General features: G+C 41.7%; 1 protein-coding gene across 1 annotated transcript in view; it reads right to left on the reverse strand.

Moving 5' to 3' along the window:
• Positions 1-21,582, reverse strand: part of EPHA6 (EPH receptor A6) — a 549,557-nt gene that overhangs the window by 281,300 nt on the left and 246,675 nt on the right. Inside the window, exon 4 of the mRNA XM_025198213.1 lies at positions 13,442-13,566. Coding sequence (XP_025053998.1) covers positions 13,442-13,566 — 125 coding nt within the window. The remainder of the gene's footprint in view (positions 1-13,441; positions 13,567-21,582) is intronic.

Here is a 21,582-nt window from a genome sequence, read left to right on the forward strand (position 1 = left end):
CAATGACCCAATGTGGCACTCCCCCTCTCGGGGGCTTGCCGCGCCCGCCTCGGGCTCCGGGGTCTGTTCCCCGCCCGCAACCTCCTGGTTGCACTCAGGGGCCCCACAACTCTGGGGTCCCTATGAGGCCTCCTCCAACCCCTACAGCCTCACCCAAGCCTCCGGTGTAATATGCAAACCTGAACATAAACTAGAGCCTCCTGGCTAAACCATAGTGCCCCATCCTCTCAGGGCCATCGTGAGCTGTACTTGCAAGTCAGGCCTCTTGCCACATCTCAGCTGAGGGAGCTCCTGCCTCTCCGGCTGCTGGCAGGGAACTGCCAGCCTGGTCTCAGCCCTTGGCTTTATAAAGGCCAGGCCCCGCCTCCTACAGGCAGCTGGCTCCCCTTAGCTGCCCCGGCCACCCGCAGCTGGGCTCGTTACCTTGGCGACACTCAGCTGGGCTCGTTATGACCTGCCAGGGCACCGGGGTGCTCTGCGACACAGCGCATGGTGCCAAAGGCCTGCAGCAAGGCAACAGTCCTTGACTTCAGGAGGGCCAATTTCAATGCGTTAAGGAGATTAGTTGGGGAGGCACTGAGGTCCTGGAGGGTAGGGGAGTTAGGAGTCCAAGATGAGTGGTTGTTCCTTAAGGAGACAATCCACCGAGCCCAAAGGGTGACAGTCCTAACATGAGTCAAAGGGAGCAAGAGTGCTCAAAAGCCCCTATGGCTCACCAAAGGCATTCAGGAATGTCTGAAAGCTAAAAAGGAGGTGTATACCCGATGGAAGGGAGGGGCCATCACCAAGGAGGATTATACCTCCATTGCTCAAGACTGTAGGGGGGCTGTCAGGAAGGCTAAAGTGGAGATAGAACTAGGACTAGGATATATTTTTAAATATATAGGGAGTAAAAAGAAAGCACCGGGTAAGATGGGGCCCGTACAGGACACGCTTAGCAATCTGGTGGTTGCACCAGTTGATGAAGCTGACCTCTTTAACAAATTTGTTGCCTCCATTTTTCTGAGCAGGAACCGGGACATCCCTCCCACTGGGATTCCGTACAGACTCAGGAGAGGCACAGTCAGGCCTAGGGTCAGTGAGGACCTAGTTAGGGAACTTCTGGTGGGGCTGGACATGTTCAAATCAGCAGGTCCAGATGATCTCCACCCCAGGGTGCTGAGGGAATTGGCAGAGCTCATTGCAGGACCCCTGGCACAGCTTTATGAGCACTCATGGTGCTCTGGCCAGATGCCAGATGACTGGAAAAAGGCCAGTGTGCTCCCCATTTTCAAAAAGGGGAGGAAGAAGGACCCAGGAAACTATAGGCCCATTAGTCTTACCTCGGTCCCGGGGAAGCTTTTTGAGAAAATTATCCAGGAGCACATCTGCGAGGGGCTAGCAGGGGAGTTTATGCTTAGGGGCAACCAACATGGGTTCATTAGGGACAGGTCCTGTCAGACCAACCTGGTGGCCTTCTATGACCAGGTCACAAAATCCTTACATGCAGGTGTGGCGGTGGGCATAGTCTTTCTGGACTTCAGGAAAGCCTTTGACACCCCATTCTCATTAACAAATTAGGCATCTGTGGTGTCGACACCTACACAGTCAAATGGGTTGCAAATTGGCTGGAGGGCCACACCCAGAGAGTGGTGGTTGATGGGTCATTTGCAATCTGGAGAGATGTGAGCAGTGGGGTTCCCCAGGGCTTGGTCCTTGGGCCTGCACTATTTAATATTTTCATTGGCGATTTGGACAAGGGGGGTGAAAGCACCTTGTTCAAGTTCGCAGATGACACTAAGATGTGGGGAGAGGTGGGCACGCTAGAAGGGAGGGACAGGCTACAACTAGATTTGGACAGGTTACAGGGGTGGGTGGATGAGAGTAGGATGGGATTCAATACTGACAAGTGCAAGGTACTGCACCTAGGGAGAAAGAACCAGCAGCATACCTACAGGCTGGGGAACTCCCTTCTCATCAGCACAGAGGCAGAAAAGGATCTTGGAGTCATTATTTGATTCCAAGATGAACATAGGTTGCCAATGTGAGGACATGGTCAGGAAGGCTAACCGAACCTTGTCATGCATCCACAGATGCATCATGAGCAGGTCCAAGGAGGTGATCTCCCCCCTCTATGTAACATTGGTAAGGCCGCAGTTGGAGTACTGTGTCCAGTTCTGGGCGCCACACTTCAGAAGGGATGTGGACAGCAGGAGGGTCCAGAGGAGGACCACTCGCATGGTCAGAGGGCCACAGGCCAGGCCCTACGAGGAGAGGCTGCGGGACCTGAACCTGTTTAGCCTCCACAAAAGCACGCTGAGAGGGGATCTGGTGGCCATCTAAAAACTGGCCAAGGGGGACCAGCAGGCTATGGGAGAGTCCCTGTTCCCCTGAGCACTACCAGGAGTAACAGGGAATAAAGGCCCAAGTTGACTGAGAGTAGATTCAGGCTAGATATTAGGAGGCACTACTTCACAGTCAGGGCGGCTAGGATCTGGAACCAACTTCCAAGGGAAGTGGTGCTCACTCCTACCCTGGGGGTCTTCAAAAAGAGGCTAGATAATCACCTAGCTGGGGTCGTTTGACCCCAGCATTCTTTCCTGCCCATGGCAGGGGGTTGGACTAGATGATCTGCTTAGGTCCCTTTCAACCCTACCAACTATGAAACTATGAAACAGAGAGGACTGATGGGAGAGGTGGAGAGTTTCAGGTAGTTACTGAGGCAAGAGCTTTTCATGGGGGTTTGTGTGAAAAAAAAGAGTTCTGTAAGGGTTTTTTGTGGGAAGTTGATACACGTTGGTTAAGGGTTTAATATATGCAGTCATAGGTTGTTGTATATGTAGTTGTTTCTGTGATATCAAATTTTGGTAAAACAAGGTTGTTCAATATGTGAAGCTTTTTAAGTGTAGGGTAATGTGTGTTTTTAATAAAATATGTAAATATAAATAAATAAACAAAATAAATACATTAACAGAAATCTAGATTTTTTTCATCATATGTTAAGGATATTTTGTCCCTGAGTACAACCTGAAAGTTACTAGCTATTATAGTATTTTGATTTTTGAGCCTACTTATCTGAACTCTTAAGACTAACAGATGACACCTGTGGTTAACTATATTATTCTTGCTGTGTTACTAAATTATATGAAAACTATTTTTCTTAAGTGCTGGCTGTTGCTGTTTCTTGGTTATAAACAGCACAACTTTCCTTAGGAAAGCACTTCTACCATCAGCTTTCTCTTCAGCTTTTTGTGAGCTATGGAACAAAAGCACAGTGGAGGGTATGTTGATATGTAAAATGTTTGCATATACTTGTTAGCCCTTTTGAGACAAGGGTCTGAAAAAACACTTGCAGCTCCCACATGTTCAACTATTTGAATATTGATTCTATTTGGTTTATGAGTTCAATTGTTATTCTAGGAATGAAATTTTAAAAAGCTCATTTTCTCTATTCTCTTCTAGAAGTTATGATATCTCATTTTAAACCCGCCAAGAGAAGGTAAAATCACTGGAACGAACAATCAGAGATAAAGTTCTGATCACTTCTCATTATATCTCATATTACATAGTCAAAAGTATTAAATACAGTTTTTCTATATTTCTGTGGCTCCTACTTAGTTGCTGGCATAGGCAATGCACACAAAATCCCTTGGGGGAAAAATTATTGGCTACAGATGTGAAACACTAGATCAGCAAAAGACTGTACTATGTTTTCTTTAAATCAAATCGATTGCTTAAACAGCATTATATTTCGAGTGAGGTCTTTTGGTTCAGCAAGAATGACAATAGTAATAGCTCTCTACACCACTATTATTAAATACAAAGTTTTAGAAGCCAGGTCTAAATAATTGGAGAGAGCCATTAGGAGTATAGCCAGGACAGGCACCTAATGGGAAGGCCTAGATTAGAACCTCCCTGATAACCCTGGACTGTACCTAATTGACATTTAGAGGTCAGATTTCATTTTTTCCTAATAGTAATTATATCAGTGTCATTAATAATGGCTGCGGTAAGGTCCTTGGTTGTTTCCCAAAGGCAAAAATTATATCTGGTCAGAGAGTCTCATAATTATTCACTCTCATTTTCAACTATGCTGAGACCTAAATTCTTCTCATTTGAGAAGCTAAGACTCTTACAGTTTCTCCCTTGGGGAGCCAGGTTAATAATAGCAGAATAGGGAAATTGAGAAGCCTGCTAAACACCACTTACTATGCTAAAATCAGTGAGGAGATTTTGTTTTAATGGTTTATCTCCCAAAGCACATTTGTAGTAATTATTTTTATAATTCTCAAGGTATGGTTTATTTCCCAGGGGTTCAGAAATAGTGAGAGAGCAAGAAACACTTGAGAAACATTTTGGGCATGTAGTGCAATGTTAAACAGTTCCTGGAATTATGGTCAAGTTCAGAAGTTTGATTGGTTACTGTACAAAAGTTCATATACGTAGCCAATTATTTAGTATTCTTGGGCACTTTTACATGTGCTCTGCAGGTGGGGGGAAGTGGTGCTTTAATTATAGTGGCTCCGAGAGTCATTCTAATTAAAGCACCACTGCATATCCTGTATTAGCGTGCCCACACTTAAAAATGGCAGCCAGGGCTCTTGAACTAAAGCTTGTTTGACAAACTTTAGTTCAAGTGCCCCCGCTGCCATTTTTAAGCATGGGGACGCTGATACAAGAGATGCAGGAGGCTGCTGGAGCATGGCAGACTCGATTAATCGAGGCTGCTCTGACACTGGAATTTCAGTGCATCGGAGCAGCCTTGGCACTCATTTATAGCCGCCCCTTGGTTCTGCAAATATGGGCTGGAATCTAGGAGTACCTCACAAGACTTGCACTGTTTGCTTTTGTCATATCAGAAACATGGTTCCAGAACATAGATCTGTCAAGGTTTAGACAAATAAAAATATCAGGGACATAACTTACTTTTTAATCTCCTAGAGTGGGCCTGACGCTTATTTTTCATGTAGTGCTTAATTAGTCTTAAGAGGAATGACACTCAGTAGCTTATATATCTAAGGGTGTACGCTAGCATTCAATTCAACCAGTTGAAGTTCATCCACATAGTTTAAGCCATTTGAAATTCAATCAGTTGATAGCTGTAAAACCATGCAAATGGCTGCTTGTGTGCTCTGCAGACAGCCTGCATACTGACAGCAGATATCCAGGGAGGTGGCAGAGCATGCATCCCAGAGTGCCTTGTAGACTTCCCTGCCATCCTGAACCCAGGGATGCAATTTAAGGAAGCAGCCCAGGGCACCAGTCAGGGCTGAGTGGCTTGTGGTTCCATAGACAGCAGAGTGGGTCTGCTGTCTTCTAAAGTTGGTGCGCTGGTCATGGAGTGGGGTTTTGCCCACCATGCTACTGGGGCTCTGGCCACGGGAAGCCCCACCACCATGGCCAGACCTCAGGGTTCTCAAGCCCTGTGGAGGCAATTTCCCTTCCGTGGAACATTAAACCCTGCACTAGCTGTTCCACGTGTGGGGCTGCAAGCATAAAGCTGTCTAGTGCCATGGGAGGGAATCTTCACCCACCGCTGCACATGAAACACTGTGCTTATAGTCCTGGTGCAGCTTTTGAAATCCAGGAGCTGCTTGGGGCAGTGGAGGGGAGCTGGGCTTTCCCAGCCCCTCAGCTGTCAGGGGGAGGGATCTGTGTGACTCAGGCTGGGGTAGCAGACTGCATCCTGAGTCACAAGTGTGTCATCTGGGGTGCTGAGGAAAGCAAAGCACACTGGGGTGCTGGAGGGCACTGCAGTGGCTCCAATCGATTCAGGATGTGCACAAGTGTCCATTCAAATGCTTGAGCCCTAATCAATTTAGACTTCCACCTTGTGCAATGCTTTGGAGATGTCTACAACATCAACTGTTTTTTAACCATTTAAAGCCCTGTGAATGTCTGCATACAGAGCATTTCAACTGGTGAAACTAAGCTTCTATCAGTCGAAATACAATGCTTCTATGTACTGTTACTGACATAAGGATAAAAAAAAATATTTGACCTCTACAAAGGACACACACCTAAAGAGACACGCTGTATATTTGTAATGTAGTAACCTTTTCTTGCCTTGTCTGTATCTCAAGACTGTAACCTGTTTTATTTCTAAAGCTTAGTATGCAGGCTTAGTGGGATAAACAGAATGTTCTGCTATGTTTCTTGTGAAATGCACCTGTATGGAAGATATCCAATAATATATGTATAAAAGTAATAATGGATGCTAATGTGACTAATTCTTTCAGATTTTAAAATCTAATATAAATTCATAACCTAAATTACAGAAACAATTGTTGGCACTTATAGGAAATATGGTACCAGTTGCGAAACACACCCAGAAACATCATCCTTTTTTACTTATTTAAGAATGATGTAGAAAATAATCACTTTAAAATAAGACAATTCAATTGTTTAACAACTGTGCAAGTCTCAAAGAAAATCAAGTGAACCATCGAATAGCGTGCAGGATGCTTAGAATGGCAGAGAGCTGTAGGATACAGGGAATTAATGCTATTGTAGCTTTTCAGCATCAGAGGCCATCAATGAGAAATGTAGAAAGCTGCCTGTTCTTTACTATAGCAGCTACAATATTGGGAAAAAAATATCTTCTTTAATGAGGCCTGTATATATTTGAGTCTAGATGGCTTTTATATAAGTGCATATTTTGTATGAGTAAAAGAGGGGAAGGAAGAGGCTCAGAAAATACAAGATATCTGCATTCTTTTCATTCAAAGGAGTTCTGAGATTGTTTTCTACTTACTAAATTTACTTGAATACAAGATGAGGTTTTCTCCCCGAAACAGCATGGGGAAAAAGCCTGTTGTCTCTACATTTTTATACAAGGAAACCTTATTAAATACATTGTTTGTCATTAAACTGGAGTCAAAAGCAGCATGCACTCAGTCATGGAAACTGACTATGACACAGATTTAAATACAACCAACACTGGGCATGACCATAAAACACATGTTCCATATGGAGCAAGTGTGCTGATGAGAACCTACCACAAAGATAGATTAGTGCAGTCTATCTGATTAAGATGGCAGTGTTCATTGAACACAGTCTCTCTCAGTGCTGACTCTTTTTCAAGAAATGGCGAGCCATTTCATTGACTATATTTCAACTTCCTCTTCACTCCCACAGCTGAGCTGTGCCCTTCTTGCCCATTTCCAGTCATTTCTGTTTCTTCACCAGCCTTAAATGTTTGGCAAGAATCACCAAACAGGGCCCGAAAAATAGTGGTGGCAAGAGTCATATAATAGTAACTTACCACATTTACTCCAATATAAGATGACCCCCCCCTCCCATAGTTAGATTCTATATAATGAAAAATTATACATTTGTTATAATGTTTCTATGTTCACTCTTTTCTTTTCTACATCTTCTGTCATGAACTGTGGGAGATGTAATCTAGAAAAGGAGCCTGCTCCATAGAGGAGATTCTGGGCTCAGTGCAGATGCATTGCGTTTCCGTACAGGAAGCACTACCAAACCCTTTTTGTTCATTTTCAGATTCTTGTCATGCAATTGATCATGGGAATTGAGAGGGGAAAAAACATTCCACAATGAGCTCTACTTCAGCATATGCAAGAGATGTACACTATGTTTCTACTGAAGGATCCCTGCAGGAGGGGTTGGGACATAATAAGATCTACATCTTATACTACTTCTCCCAACAGACCTTGCCCTCTGCCATCCTTATCTGGTCTTGCAGATTTTATGGTCTACAAGCCTAAAACACTCTATGAATGTGAATTGGGTTAAAAGCAGAGTAGGAACTTCACTTAAACACAAGATGTGTTATACTGTTTGCAAGGCATCTCAAACCTTTTGAGATGAAAGATATGTTATAAAATTGTGCTCTCATTTCATAGTTATTACATTTGAGTAATAAGGCTTGGCTTAATCTATCTGGAAATAAACCATTTTTTACAGCCTTCTCTTGTGTCCTGACTCCCAGGAAAAATTGCCAGTGGCTCCCTTCCATTTCCTTACTCCACAATTTTGCATTTGGGAGGATGGCAAAATTCTCTTCCCCTTTTCCCTGACTTCATTTGTCCTGGGAGACCACCAGCAACCCTGAACTGCCCAAAATGATATTCTGTTTTACAGGAAATACTAATGTGCATTCATGATCCTTTTTTTTTTGAAAAATATAAATAGCCCAAAATGGAGTAGGGGTCCAAATGTTGTAAGCGAGTATTATGCTAAAGTTGGAGAATGTGGCAATCAAGAATGGCCAAGGTTAAGATGATTTGGAAACTTAAAAAGTAAAAGATTCAAATGATATTTTGAAAAATAGTCTAGGAAATAAAAAAAAATGCTCTTAGCCAGGAAATTAAGGTTATGATAATATTCAGTTTGGTTATGGAAGAGCACAGAGGCAATGAAAGAACTTTTGAAATTAGAAGTGTTTTGTTTTTTTTGTCTAACTGACTATATTAAATCATCCTGGATTCAAATGGATAGATAATGGACACACCAAAAGATTTAATTTACAAATACCTAGTATTCCTGAGGATGGTGAATAGGAGATAGCAAAAAATTTCTGCAGAGTAACTCATGGATCTCTGGGGTCAAATATTTATTGGATTCTTTGCATGTCTCTGTTGAGACTCACTTATCATCTAAGGTGACAAATATTGCTAAATGGACAGGTTTTGGAATGATTCATCATCTGTTAGAAATAAGATATTTCAATTTGCCAAGTCTCAAGACACAATATTATTTCAGAGGCATGATATTTTCTGTCTGATAATATTGCATAATTATTCAAGCAAATAAAAACTTTCCATCAGGCTGTAATGAAAACTCCCAGGGTTCTGGACTGAGTTTCTCACATTTTTTTTTGTTCTCTTGCCACACCAAGCCAGCTGCATGCTCCTTTTTCAGGTTAAGTTCCACTCGCTGCAGAACTGCACTATTGGATCCTATCTCAGAACTCTGGTAACCTGGGATATGTCTCTCCACCAAGCATAACTGGTCGTGCATTTCAGGATATGGAAGTACAAAAGTACAAGGAATATATGGAGCTAGCTAAGAATTAAGGACACAAGGGGTTTTTTATTTTTAGGCTTTTTCACTTTTAGGAGCTGATTACAATTTAAAATATTGAAGTCATGATTCTAAGCATTAACTGAGCAAGAGTTGAGGGCAGAAGCTGCTCTACAGTATCTTCTTTTGTTACCATGTATAAATGTATTTATTTCTGCATTTTGTACTCACATCTTTGAAATCCTGGTATAACTCTCCTATTCTATATTTGTTTTCCTATGATTGGACAGAATCTTAGAAAAGCTATTCTATTTTTCACAGAGAAATCCTGCGCTTGACTGACTTCAGTGAAGTAACAAGTTCAGGCCCATTCACAATCGGTGCATACAGACAGGCAGAAGCCTATCCTATTTGTCATTTTTACAGTTTTTAAAATTGTATTCCTTTTCAGAAACATTTCCAGCCTTTTTTGTCATATTTTCATTTCTGTTTGCATCAACATTCTTATGCAGGCACTCACAGGCATACTGGCAATACAGATATAAAACTTAAATATAGATTGTATTACTGGAAACTTCCTTTCAGCTAAAATAGGGAGCTAGATACTATTTGCATTTGTTGACTGATAACAGTTGACTGGTAACAGAAATATAGGAGGAAAAGTATATTTATATCAATATCCTTCTCACTCAAAGATACTCTCAAAGTTTATTCATATAAGCATTTAACAACTGTTAGGCTTTCTCAGCTCTATTGAATTTGGGGTATCAGATTTAGGGTGCTGTCCCAGATATGGTACTGTTAGTTGGAAGCATTCAGCTATGCACACTGTCTGTTGAGTGAATGAGAGGCATAAATGGAAAACATAAAGCATTATCTACCATACCTGTTCCATTCTTTTTCATCTCTATCAATAGTGGAGGGAAGTGAATTTTAGTAGTTGCATTTTTATGATCTCCTTCAGACTTTCCTCAGCTTGGCAAAGTGGCAATTTCACATTCACTGTGTACACAAATGTCTTTAATGTCTTGGGCTTAAGCCTGATAGATGGGCTCATTTTGAGGGCTTATAACTATTTAAGAGAGACCTAGAGTAAACAGTGCAGCAAGAATTCCATATTCAAACCTTCTGTGCCCTGTGGTACTCCAGTTAGCTATAAACTGCTACATTTTTCGAAGTCTACACTAGATTAATGTCTATGTAGTAACTCATTCATAATTCTCTACGTTGTCATCTCACACTTTCTACATCCTTTATAGTTTTATGACAATAGTTCAATTTTCTGCTCATCATGGCTGTGGAGAATTTGGATGCTGATATTTCTAATATTGAATGTTGTCGGCAAAGCCTATGAGATTCCAGGCACTCCATCGGTGCCATTCCCACGGGCTTTTAGAAACTGTTCACATTTATATTCTTTTGATTTGTGGTAGGGGCTTTCTACTTCATCTTTGTGTACTATCTGCTTTGCATTTGGAGATTAAACTAGAATGTCTGCAGGACTGCATGCACTCCTACAGTACTATATAATCACATTTCCTATTTCAATATCATATAAGAGCATAGGATTCACCGTAACAGACCATTGCTCTGTGTCTGCTCCTGAATCTGGCTTCCAAGAGTGATCTATGCTTGATGTTTCAAAGTGTTGTGATGTATCTTTTTTTCTATTAATGATTTTCCTATTGTTGCCTCTGCCCCTGCTTGTCTCCCAGTTTGCCTTCTAATTAGCACGGCTAGGAACACTGTGTCCTGAAGGCTCCTGACAAAAGCTGTTTTGTTCAAAACACATTGATCCAGTTCAATAAGTGACTACCAGAAAGCACTTGGGGCAAAATAACCACTAGGGAATGTCACCTGTTTCAGCCACCAGTGGGTATGGCCTGCCATGTCTAAGAGGAAAGGAATTATTTGTAATAGAAAGCTACCCATGATTCTTTATAAAGGAGAAGGAGAAAAGATTTTTCCCTGGTGAAATTGGAAAGAGCTTGTTTGACGTGTACCCTCCCATTAGAATTGTGAAACGCGTGATTCTAGCCATGTTGTACAAAGGACAAATCTCTCAGGTGTGTTTAGATTTTAGTGCAGTGTTGACACCACTAAGGGGAATTCTGGGCTGGCTTTCTTGGTAACCTGGCACTGTCCTCAGAGTATAATCTGATTTTAGAGTTTGTGCAAATATTATGCTTATAACTTAATGTACTTGCTAAACCTTAGGGGACAGATCTTTGCAACTGGGTTCCTGTTTGAGCAATTTATTTAATCTATAAAAAGAGTATTTACCTTTTTAATTCACTTTTGGATGCTTGGTTATTAATGAACAAAACAAGCATCAGCTCAAACTATCAGCTCAAAGGCTATAGGAAAAGCTGTGGTACTAAAGATTTTTCAGCACCTCTGAGAACTGTGGAAAGTTTATGCCTTCTTGATTTTGTACCAAATAAGCTAAACGACTGTCCTTTTTCTGAATAATTTCAGTGGTTGGGCTTTTTTCAAGGTGGCCCTGAACAGCATCTTTCTCATTACGCCAGCCTGCATAATCTGGGCACAGATTGGCAAATTTGCAACTTCTCAAACTGAAAAATAAGAACCCCTGATATTTATAACAAACACAATAACTCCCCTCTCCCAAATCACAACGTTCTTCCCATGCTGGATTTATATATCCTTTCTTAGGACTATTCTCCATTTCCTTGATTAAGATGTTAGCTTGGCTGTTAACAGATTTAAGATGCAGATCCCTGAAAACTAATGTATATAGGAATGAAGGGACCAGTTACCACTAGTTTAATACTGCATCAAGGCCTAGTCTTCAAATAGGGGTGTGCAAAGATACATGCAGTGCTTTGTAGAAATGCAGACCCCAATTTATGTTTACATAAAATGGTCTCTGCATGTCTACATCTGGAATATGAAGCAGTGTAAATGCATCTTTGCCCATGTGGACTTGAAGGCCAGGTAACCACATTACACTTTTTCCAGTTTAGGTAGTCAGAAGCTGGTCAACAGCCACAACAGAACAGAAGTTTGGGTACAAAGACTGCTTTAACAATGGCAGATCCTGGTCTAAGATAGGTCTGGATGGATGTAGTATCAGACTGACTAGAACTAGGTTAGACCAATGAATTGACATCAGTCCACTCATGAATCAAGATAGGTTTCTGTCTGCTGGCATCCTGGGGCAATTGCAGGCTCCCTACTAACCCCCATCTCAGGAAGCTGTGGCTTGGCTCCTCCAGCTGAGTGCCTAGCAGCCCCTGCCATCAGGCTCTCTAGCTGTCTCTAGCAGGGCTCATGAACTGCTGGTGGGGGCAGTGCCAGTGGCACATCCTGCATTCCCAGCCTCGGTTGGCAGGTCCCTTGTCCCAGTTCAGTTCAAGTCCCAGGACTGTGCGCTGGAGCTGCTCTGGTAAGGGCTCAAAGGATTTCCTCCCTGGAGCCAGCACCGAGTTCTGGGCTGAAACTGCTTCCCATGCAACTGCAGAGCTCCAGTCCCTGGGGCAGGGGTAGGGGACAGCCATGCCCTTACAGCTGCAAGGAACCCTGTGGCCCCCACCCCAGACAAAGGTGCCCTGTGTGGGGGTAAGCATGCCTCCTTCCACTGCCTGCATACAGTTGACCACTGTCTGAATGATGAGAGGGCAGCAGTGGGAGACAAGTAGCTGACAGACAGTCAGGAATGGTGCAGCCATTCGGCTGCAATCAGTTGCCCTTAGCCATCTCTGGCATGCTGGGAGGTGTGTGGGAGCACCCCCTGCCTTCTAGCCTCTGCAAGTGCAGGCTTTTGTGTGCCGTCCCCTACCAAAAGGCAAGCATGTGTTCAATTCACTGCTGATCCAATCTACACAGCTTAGAGAAACTCATGTAGATGGGACTGATTCTGCCTCAGGCTTTTTGGAAGTCTATACTTAGCCAAAGATTTTGGGCCCAGATTATAACATGATGTAGTTTCTCTCTTTATGATCTTCAAAAATGGGGTATTAATTATAAACTATTTTTTCTTAAGATTACATCTAGAAAAGGTGTACTGTCTAATTCTGTCTTGGGTTGTTGCAAGTTAATATAACAAAATGTAATCTCAAAAATATTAAGCATAATTGTATTATACCCAAAATATTATGCTAACATATAGTTGTTGTAGTCCATAAATTTAAAAAACCCCCAAAGCATATTAGAAATTATTATACATTTAACCAATTTTATAATCCTCAATAAAAAATTAGGCTTTTATAAACCTCTGCACCATGGTCTCATAATAGATGTACATATCACTTGTTTTCCACTGTCCTTCAATCTGACATTAAATAAGACAACTATTAACAAATCATAAAATAGATCTATACCAAATGAAATGAACTGATTGTATGTGGGACCAAGTGATAACAAGTGTAAGAGATTTAAAAAAACACAAACAAAAATGTAACATGTTGTTATGTAATATTTGATTTTGGCTGAAGCTCTAAGCAAGACCTACTTTCTCATAGTACTTGATCTCATAGTCCAGAATGGCTCCACTGGGAAAGTCAGGCTCTTGCCACGAGAGGGCAATGCTGTTCTGGGAAGCCCAGTCCTTCCTTACCATCCCAATCAAGGAGGGTGCTGAAAGGGAAAAGGATAACTAAGGGTTAAAGACAAAGTAAACTGTTTATCCTTTTACTTTACTACACTTTGAGGTGCTTTATGTAACCTATTGGCATAAAAGCACGAGATGACAATTCCCTGTGAAACATGGAGTTAATGTTTAAAGTACATATCCAAAATTTTATTGGCAGAAGGCAGGGCAGGGTGGCACTTTATGGAACAACTCGTTCAGAGATGCATGCGATTTTTTTGGTTGTAAACTACAGCCTGCTTTGCAAGATGCTATGAAAGGATGTGCATTGTTAACGTGTGGATCTGCTTTTGAAAAGGAACTCTAAAACTCTACCACTTTGTCAAACTATCTGTTTCCTGACTATATTCAGTCATGTATGTTGACTTGGACAAAAAGAGGCTGTTTGTACAACAGAACCAATGGCAGATTCTGTCCTTTGTTGAAATTTTATCAACAGAATTCTTAGGTTCCAATCAGTGACAGCTCTGCAAACCTATTTAAGATGTTACTGGGAATGTCTATAGGAGCTGCTTATTGCACAGTAGCCTAATAACACTGAGCAGTAATGTGCCAGGCAAAAACAATGGTAATATGCTATGCACAGTAGTATTAGGATACAGTGGAGTAAGCATCACTAAAAACCCATGCACTGGTGCTACTGCACAGTAACTCGTGCTACTGCACATTTAGTTAGTACTTCATTAAGCAAGTACTCAATTAAATGCATAACTACTGCGCATTAACGAACATGTAGATGCACTCACTGAGCACATATTTTGAGGGAAAGGAGGTTGTGCCATTGTCTCCAATGACATATTTTCAGCTGCAATGAGCAGCTGAAGTTAAGAGACAAAAAAATATGAACACAGCATAAGCCAAATTAAAGACAGCTGGTATGTCCAGGGATGGATTCAGAGGTGGGTGAAATGGCAGTCACACCCCTGCTTTTTGACCAAGCCACAGGAGCAGCAGCTGGGGACTTTTTAAAGTCCCCCAACCAGATTAGAATTCACCACCCTGTCTTCCCGTTTGTGCTCAGAGGTACGTCCCACCAGCTCTCTCCTTCCTCTCTCCCTTCCCACCCCCTCTCTCCCACCCACTGCTGCTGCTGTCCCCACTTTCCCGGGGTGAGAGAAGCTCCAGAGCTACTTCTGCCCAGTTCTACCTGGGCTTCATAGAGGCCAGGCTTAGCCAAGGATAGTAGTAGTGGCATGTAGTCCATGCCCAGTCTCTGGGTGTTCCCATCCAGCCCAGAAGCAGGTGCTGGGAGAGGAAACTCCTCCCATCATCACTGGCTGTCCCAGGCTGAGGCTGGCCCCTGTGCAGCCCAGGTGGAGCTGGGCAGCAGCAATTCTAGAGCTCCCCTCAGGCTCTGGGACACCAGGAATAGTGGCAGCAGTGGACAGGGTAGGGGGAAGGGGAGGGGAGGAGAGGGGTGCGCCTCTGAGCAGGGAGGGGAAGGGAAGGAGGAATTCTTTACCTGCTTGGGGGGACTTAATAAAGTTCCCATCTGCCGCTTTTATGGTGCAGTCTGCCCATCCTGATGCAGGAAGTGGGGGGTGCAGCCACCCCAGCTGTGCTAGTCACAGCTCCCACTTTTCCTCTTGTGAAATCCTGGATCCATTTGTGGGCACATCCAGTTTGCCATTTTTATCTGATTTACCATGTGGGCCAAAATAAACAGATATAAATAAGAATGTAATGATTTCCTATTTTTGTAAGCTGTGGCAGTAAAATTAAAACCAAAAGGATGCTCCTTAGTAGGCAATTGAAATAAGGATATCCATAGAAAAGCCAAGTATTATAATATACTAGTTCTAAGCACTTTTCCTCTCTATAACTAGAACACAAATTACCCTACATCACTTGATCAGAATTTTCTCTCTCTCTCATTGTGTGTGTGTGTTTAGGAACTAGATTTTTTATTTTAGAATAAATTATGTATAGTGTGGACAGCACAGGAGTCTGGAACCACTCTAGTGCAGACCCCAGGTGATTCTCTTGAGTCTTTTGGGGCACAGACAGAAGTTATATTTTTTTGCACAATCAGGGCCCTGAAAGTGCATGGCTGCAGAGCGCCTTTGAAGGGGCCAAGTGTATGAATAATTAAAGCATACTTTACCATTTCCTGACTTGTGGAAAAGATCATGGTATACAAAGTAGTCTGGGTAAAACTGAAATGTAGCTACATTCACAAGCTAATACCAAAAGTAGACAGCAGTTTGCAAATCAATTGACATAAATCTAGCAAAACATTATTTGAATAACAAAATATATTGTTCCTCTGAAAATGAGGAAACTTACAACTACATTTCAAACAGCAACCCTGAGCTCTGTCTTTTATCCAGATCCATTTCCTGTTGATGGTTCTAGTTATAACATAACATAAAGGCCTTCAACTAATGCATACAGCTTCAACTGATATGGGAAGATCTTAGGCCAGTATTAAGAGGGTGACTAGAATGATTTTTTTTCAGGAAACAGGGTTGTGACTTTTTCCCAACATATATCTATACGGTTGAGGAAAATATTTTCCTAGGAAAAAGAAAATATTGTATAAAATAGTGGGGGAGAAAAATAAAGGAGGAATAAAACAGAACACACACTATGTGGTTCACTTTATAGTATTTTTATGCTCAAATATAAAGGCACACATGTTGTCCAGATAAGGTATGCAAATCAGATACAAACAACTTTTGGCCTTTTATTTGCTTACTAGTTGGAGCCCACCACTGGTCTGAATGTGACCCAAGATACTCACACACTTCTACCAACTTTTCAAATGTTCAGAAGGCACTGAGAATCCATTTTTAGAAAATCAGCCCCTTTAAGGTGTCTCAAGAAAAGCCCTAAAAAATTCAGGCACCCCAAATCACTAGTTATTTTTGAAAACATAGACCCTAGTGTATGTCAGAGGTTCAACCAAACCATACTAAAAACACTTAATTGTCGATGAGGTGGCTGATCAGGAGGATGAAGTCCTACAATTAATTGACAATACCAAATTCCACGATTCCAGAATCTAGAACCAGCTCTGGTGCAGTACTGGGGAAGGGGCCCACAATCAACTGATTTTCAGCCCCAGGACTGCATTGGAGCTGATTGTGGGTCCCAGTCCTGGGATAACACAGGAGTCTGGAACCGCCCCAGTGCAGACCCCAGGTGATTCTCTTGAGTCTTTTGGGGTGCAGACAGAAGTTACATTGTTTTGCACAATCAGGCCCCTGAAAGTGCTCTACACATGTGCATGGCTGCAGAGTACCTCTGAAGGGGCCAATAGTGTGAAAAATTAACCCTCCTCAAATGAGGTATCAGATGAAGCTGCTCTGCTTAAGCGTGCCTTAGGGAACATGTGTTCCTTCTCTAGGGTTAATTTTTTGCATGATCAGAGTTGTGCTGATGCAGCTCAGCCCTACCCCTGGGGCTGTCATCAGGGAAGGAGCAGGGAGGGGCAAGCCAGCAGCAAGGAGATGCTACTTTCATGAGCTGCCAGCTTGCCCATCCTGAGCTGGAGGGGGTATGGCTTGGAGCCCCTCCACCTCACAGACCTCTCCAACCCCCCAGCTGAGGTACTGGGGGGAGCCAGGCCAGGCCCATGAGGAAAGGGTGGCTATAATCTAGGCCCCTCTTCCAGCTCAGGCCAGGCAAGCTGGCAGCTCATGAAAGGAACAGCTCACTGCTGCTGGCTTGTCCCTCCCTCCTCCCCACTCCCTCCCTGCTGACAGCCCTGGAACCCTGCTGACAGCCCCAGGGGTGCATGTCTAGGGAGAGGGGTGACTTCTTGGCTTGCTAGGTCAGCTTGATTCCCCCCCCCCCTCAACAAGTGGAGGGGTGCTTAAATTGATGGTGCTTTATGTGAAGTGCCATGAGTTAGAATTGGGGCCTGAATGTCAGCACTCTAAGAGTCTCCTTAAGAAAGTAAGAGACTCAAACATGGCTCTCCTTTTCTTAAATTTGGCTTATTATTTCTATGCCTTTTTCGCTTTTTTGCCATTTGATCAAAATGTTTAATGACTTCCTATGTACAACCTATGTTTGATTTTTATTTGGTTTCAGCCTTCCAGGTTCATATAGCAGTTGTTCATCATTTCAACCTCAGCCCTCTGAACTACCTCTTATGCTCCAAGTGCCTGTCAAACTACAGTCGTGGCACAAGAGATTATCACCTCAAATGTTCAGTGTCAGAAGCAGTCTATCCCTTCTGTCTTTGAAACAACTCAAAGAGTAAAATAACAAAACAAAATTACTTTGCTCCCTCACAAACCAGGAATCCTTGCCCTGTACTTGGCACTTTGAAAATATGATACCTTGGGCAATAGAACTTACACAGTGTTGATCTGAGTTGCAACTAATATTTTGTCTTCCAAATCAATATTGGAATGTATACTCAAAGGGAGTACTTCTTGCTTGAATCAGGGCACTGAGCACCAACCAATTTTGTCTCCCAAATTTCTATAGTCGGGAAAAACAAACACATATACTATATTATTAGCTGTCTACATTATGTTCAGAGAGCTAACACTGCTATTTATCATATACATAATCATCATGTCTCAGGGGAAACAATGATTCAGACAAGAAAGAGAACTCACAGTTATACAATTATGCTACAAAAAAGAATGATTAATAAAAAATGTTTTCAGCTCAATTACCATTTCTTCAACTGTTTCTTGTGGACAGCTTCCAAACCACTTTCTATAAGAAGGGACCCTACTTATTGTAGGGGTTTAGAGTAGCTAAAGCAGAAGTATATTACACCCTGAAGTAGGAAGTAGATGTCTATCCTTTATCTGGGAAATTTAAGTATAGGTAAATCCTGACGGGCCATTTATAACTTTGTTTAATTTACCTGTGTTTTCCTGCATTTTGTAATAAAATTCTTGAATTGTAGTGAGTCATCTTCAGTGCTGCTAACCTCCTGTTAACCTGTGTATGATAGATTTTTGTGGGGAGTTTTTTAATTTTATTTTGTGTGCCAGAATAAGTGAGGCTAATTTTATGATAACGCAAGAAGAATATTAAGCAAATTTCATCAGTTCCTCTTGTTGGGGATTAGTTCTTCAGATGTGGAAGGGGCATAACTGCAGTATTAGCGTGACTAATTTTAGCTGACTTTGGCTACAGGACTGTTGCAGCCAGAAAGCAAAACGTTTTACTGTGGAGAAGAGAATACTTTCAATTTTCAGTCACAGAATAAGTCAAATGTGTGAGACATTCATTTTAACCAAGAACCTGCATATAGAAGATATTTTCAACTAGACAGTAGAAATAATTTACACACTGCTTTAAGGAAAAGGTAATCCAACAAATGTGACTGCAATCTGAAAAAAGAAAACATAAAATAAGTATTACTACTTTGGGGTGACATTTTTGTTTTTGTTAATTACAGTACAAAGTTTTCTTCTATTTTCAGATCATCTTTTGTAAACTACTGATAATTTTAAATTGAAAAACTCAGTTGGTGTGGATCACATCTTGGGCTGATATAATGAAAATAGGAAGATCTGGCTCCTTGAAAAATAGTTTTCATACCTGAATACTTATAAACTCAGAAATATAAATGGGGCCATAAGTGAATGTGATCTGCAACCTTACTTTCAAATATTTTTCTAGGAAGCAGTAAAAATCTTTATGCCTTTTCTGTTATTAGAAAACATTGTTATCCTTATGTACTATGTCTCAACCCAGATTTCTGTAACTGGATTAAGAATTTCTATGAAATTTGACACTGAATGCAGTGTTATCTCATCTGAGGCAATAAACAGTCTGAGATTGTATTTGTAGTCCTGCACTTGAAAAAAAAGTTATTTCAGTGCACTGGAGAAAAACTATTGATTTTACTTCTTATTCTAAAAAGGTCTGTAAGAAAAATAATGAGAAATAAAAAGATTTTTTTTTAAAGGATTTATTTCATTTCTGTAACACATCTGAATGTACTGAAATGACATGTCTGGGTCAGTAATGAAGTTTTCAGTATAATTAACCTCTTAACTATATTAAATACTACTCAGTCCTACAGGATAAATGCGTTTAAGTAATATCTTTGTACTGAAACTGTGAATCTTAATTGCAGAGAAGTGTATATACAAATGAAAAAAAGACTATATAGTAGATGAAGTATTGGACTGGAATTCAGGAAGCTTAAGATTTATTTCTGGTTATACTGTGGAGTTTTTATATGATTTTGGACATATCACTTATTCTCTGTACCTTAGTTGTACTAATCTAAGATGGTGATACTACATCCTAATGTTAGAAGGTGCTGTGAAATACTTCCATATTATGAACAATAGGGGCTGTATAAGAGGACAGAATATTAGGGATTTTAAACAAATATTAATATGATTTAGGTTTTATTTAACTACTCATAGAAACCTTTATGTATTTTAAAGACAAAAACAAGCAGCAGAACTGAAACATCTTTGGGTTTTTACTGAACTAAATTAAAAATATTTTTCCCATCACAGAAGGCTGCTTCCAATTAGTATGATGACTAGATAAGATACGTGATTCCTCCCATTATAGTCTCTTTATCTCCCTAATCACTTCAGTGGTAATTCACAATTATAGGACTCTGAACCCAGCGTCAGTGCTAGTAATAAAGTTGAGTTGGAAGTTTAGAGACAAGAAACTGCAGCTACTGGCTTAACAAGTTTGGGGTGAAAAAAAGTATTCTTGATTTATTTTCCAACACTAGCTCCATAAAGACAGCATGACATTATGTTCCCAAGCAGAACTTCATTTATTGAAAAATATGCCTCCAGCAGGTTGTAATTATGGTTTTCCCCCTCCATTTCAAATTTTTCCCCCTGCAGTTTTTCTTTGCTTGTCCAGAAACAGTGAAGGGAAACCAAGTGAGCCTAATTCTATAATTAAAAGATGGATTCTGCTGCACTAATCTAGGCAACGAGTTCTCACACTCAAAACCCAAATATCCTTCAGGCTAAATGTAGACTCAACAACTTTTTTTCAACTCTCAGCTAGAAGCAGATCTTTTTTCCCCCCTTCCCACTTAATTTCTCTCTCATCTGCTATCGACCTTATGAGTGAATCCTATAATTTATTCATCACACAGTGTTGCTGCACACTCATACTACTCACTTTTATACATAACTTTGCAAGCTGGAGACTGCCAGGTGTGCCTCACTTTCCATCTGTTACTAGGAGTTGAGGGCATGTAGGTCCTCAAAGACACAGAGCCCTAACTCTGTAAAGTGTACTGGCATCCATATTAAAAGGAGAACATAAAGATGGTACAGATTATGTGGGGTGCATCCCTGCAGCAACCCCCTGTGGATACTCCATTCCTACCAGTGGTAATTGTGGATACAGAATGGCTTCTTGAAAACTGTCGTTCACAGGGTCAAGGTTGCCCTAAAAGTGGCAAGTTCTAAGTGAAATAACTTCAGATTAATGAAGGCTTAATCTGATCTAGTAAGGATTAACTTGATCTAGTGAAGACCTGAACAAGTTCACAGCACTGCTCTGTGGCTGGTAAAGCCCAGCCACTCACCTGAGTCCCAGAGCTGTGCTGTTCTTACTTGCCATCTCTACACTGACTGGGCTATTTTTACTTCTCCAGCTACGCTCCTCCCTGGACCAGGCAGCCACCTAAACCTGAGCCACATCCTGTGAATGCACTGGGAATCTTTGGAGAGACTGAGGTGGAGGTCTTCTTAATTTACATCAGAATACAAAAACCAATTGAAACTCCACTCCAGTCTAAACATATCATGTATCTAGGCCCACAGTGTACTTGCTGGTGCAAGTAAGTACTCACTGGGTGCATCTACATGAAATACTTTACTACACAGTAGAGCAAATTACTGAGCAGTAAGCATCCATGTCTACATGCAGGCTGCAACAATGACCTGGGGGGTATTGGCCTCGGTGAACTTGAGGCAGGTGGTGAGGGTGCACCAGTGCCCTTTGAGATGGCTGAAGGCACACTCCTCTAGGACTTGGGCCCAGCCCAGGCACCTATTGAAGTATGCCTGGCGGGGGTCTAGCTGCCCCGTGTA

This window comes from Alligator sinensis, unplaced genomic scaffold, assembly GCF_000455745.1.
Source record: "Alligator sinensis unplaced genomic scaffold, ASM45574v1 scaffold19_1, whole genome shotgun sequence".
Lineage (NCBI taxonomy): Eukaryota > Metazoa > Chordata > Crocodylia > Alligatoridae > Alligator > Alligator sinensis.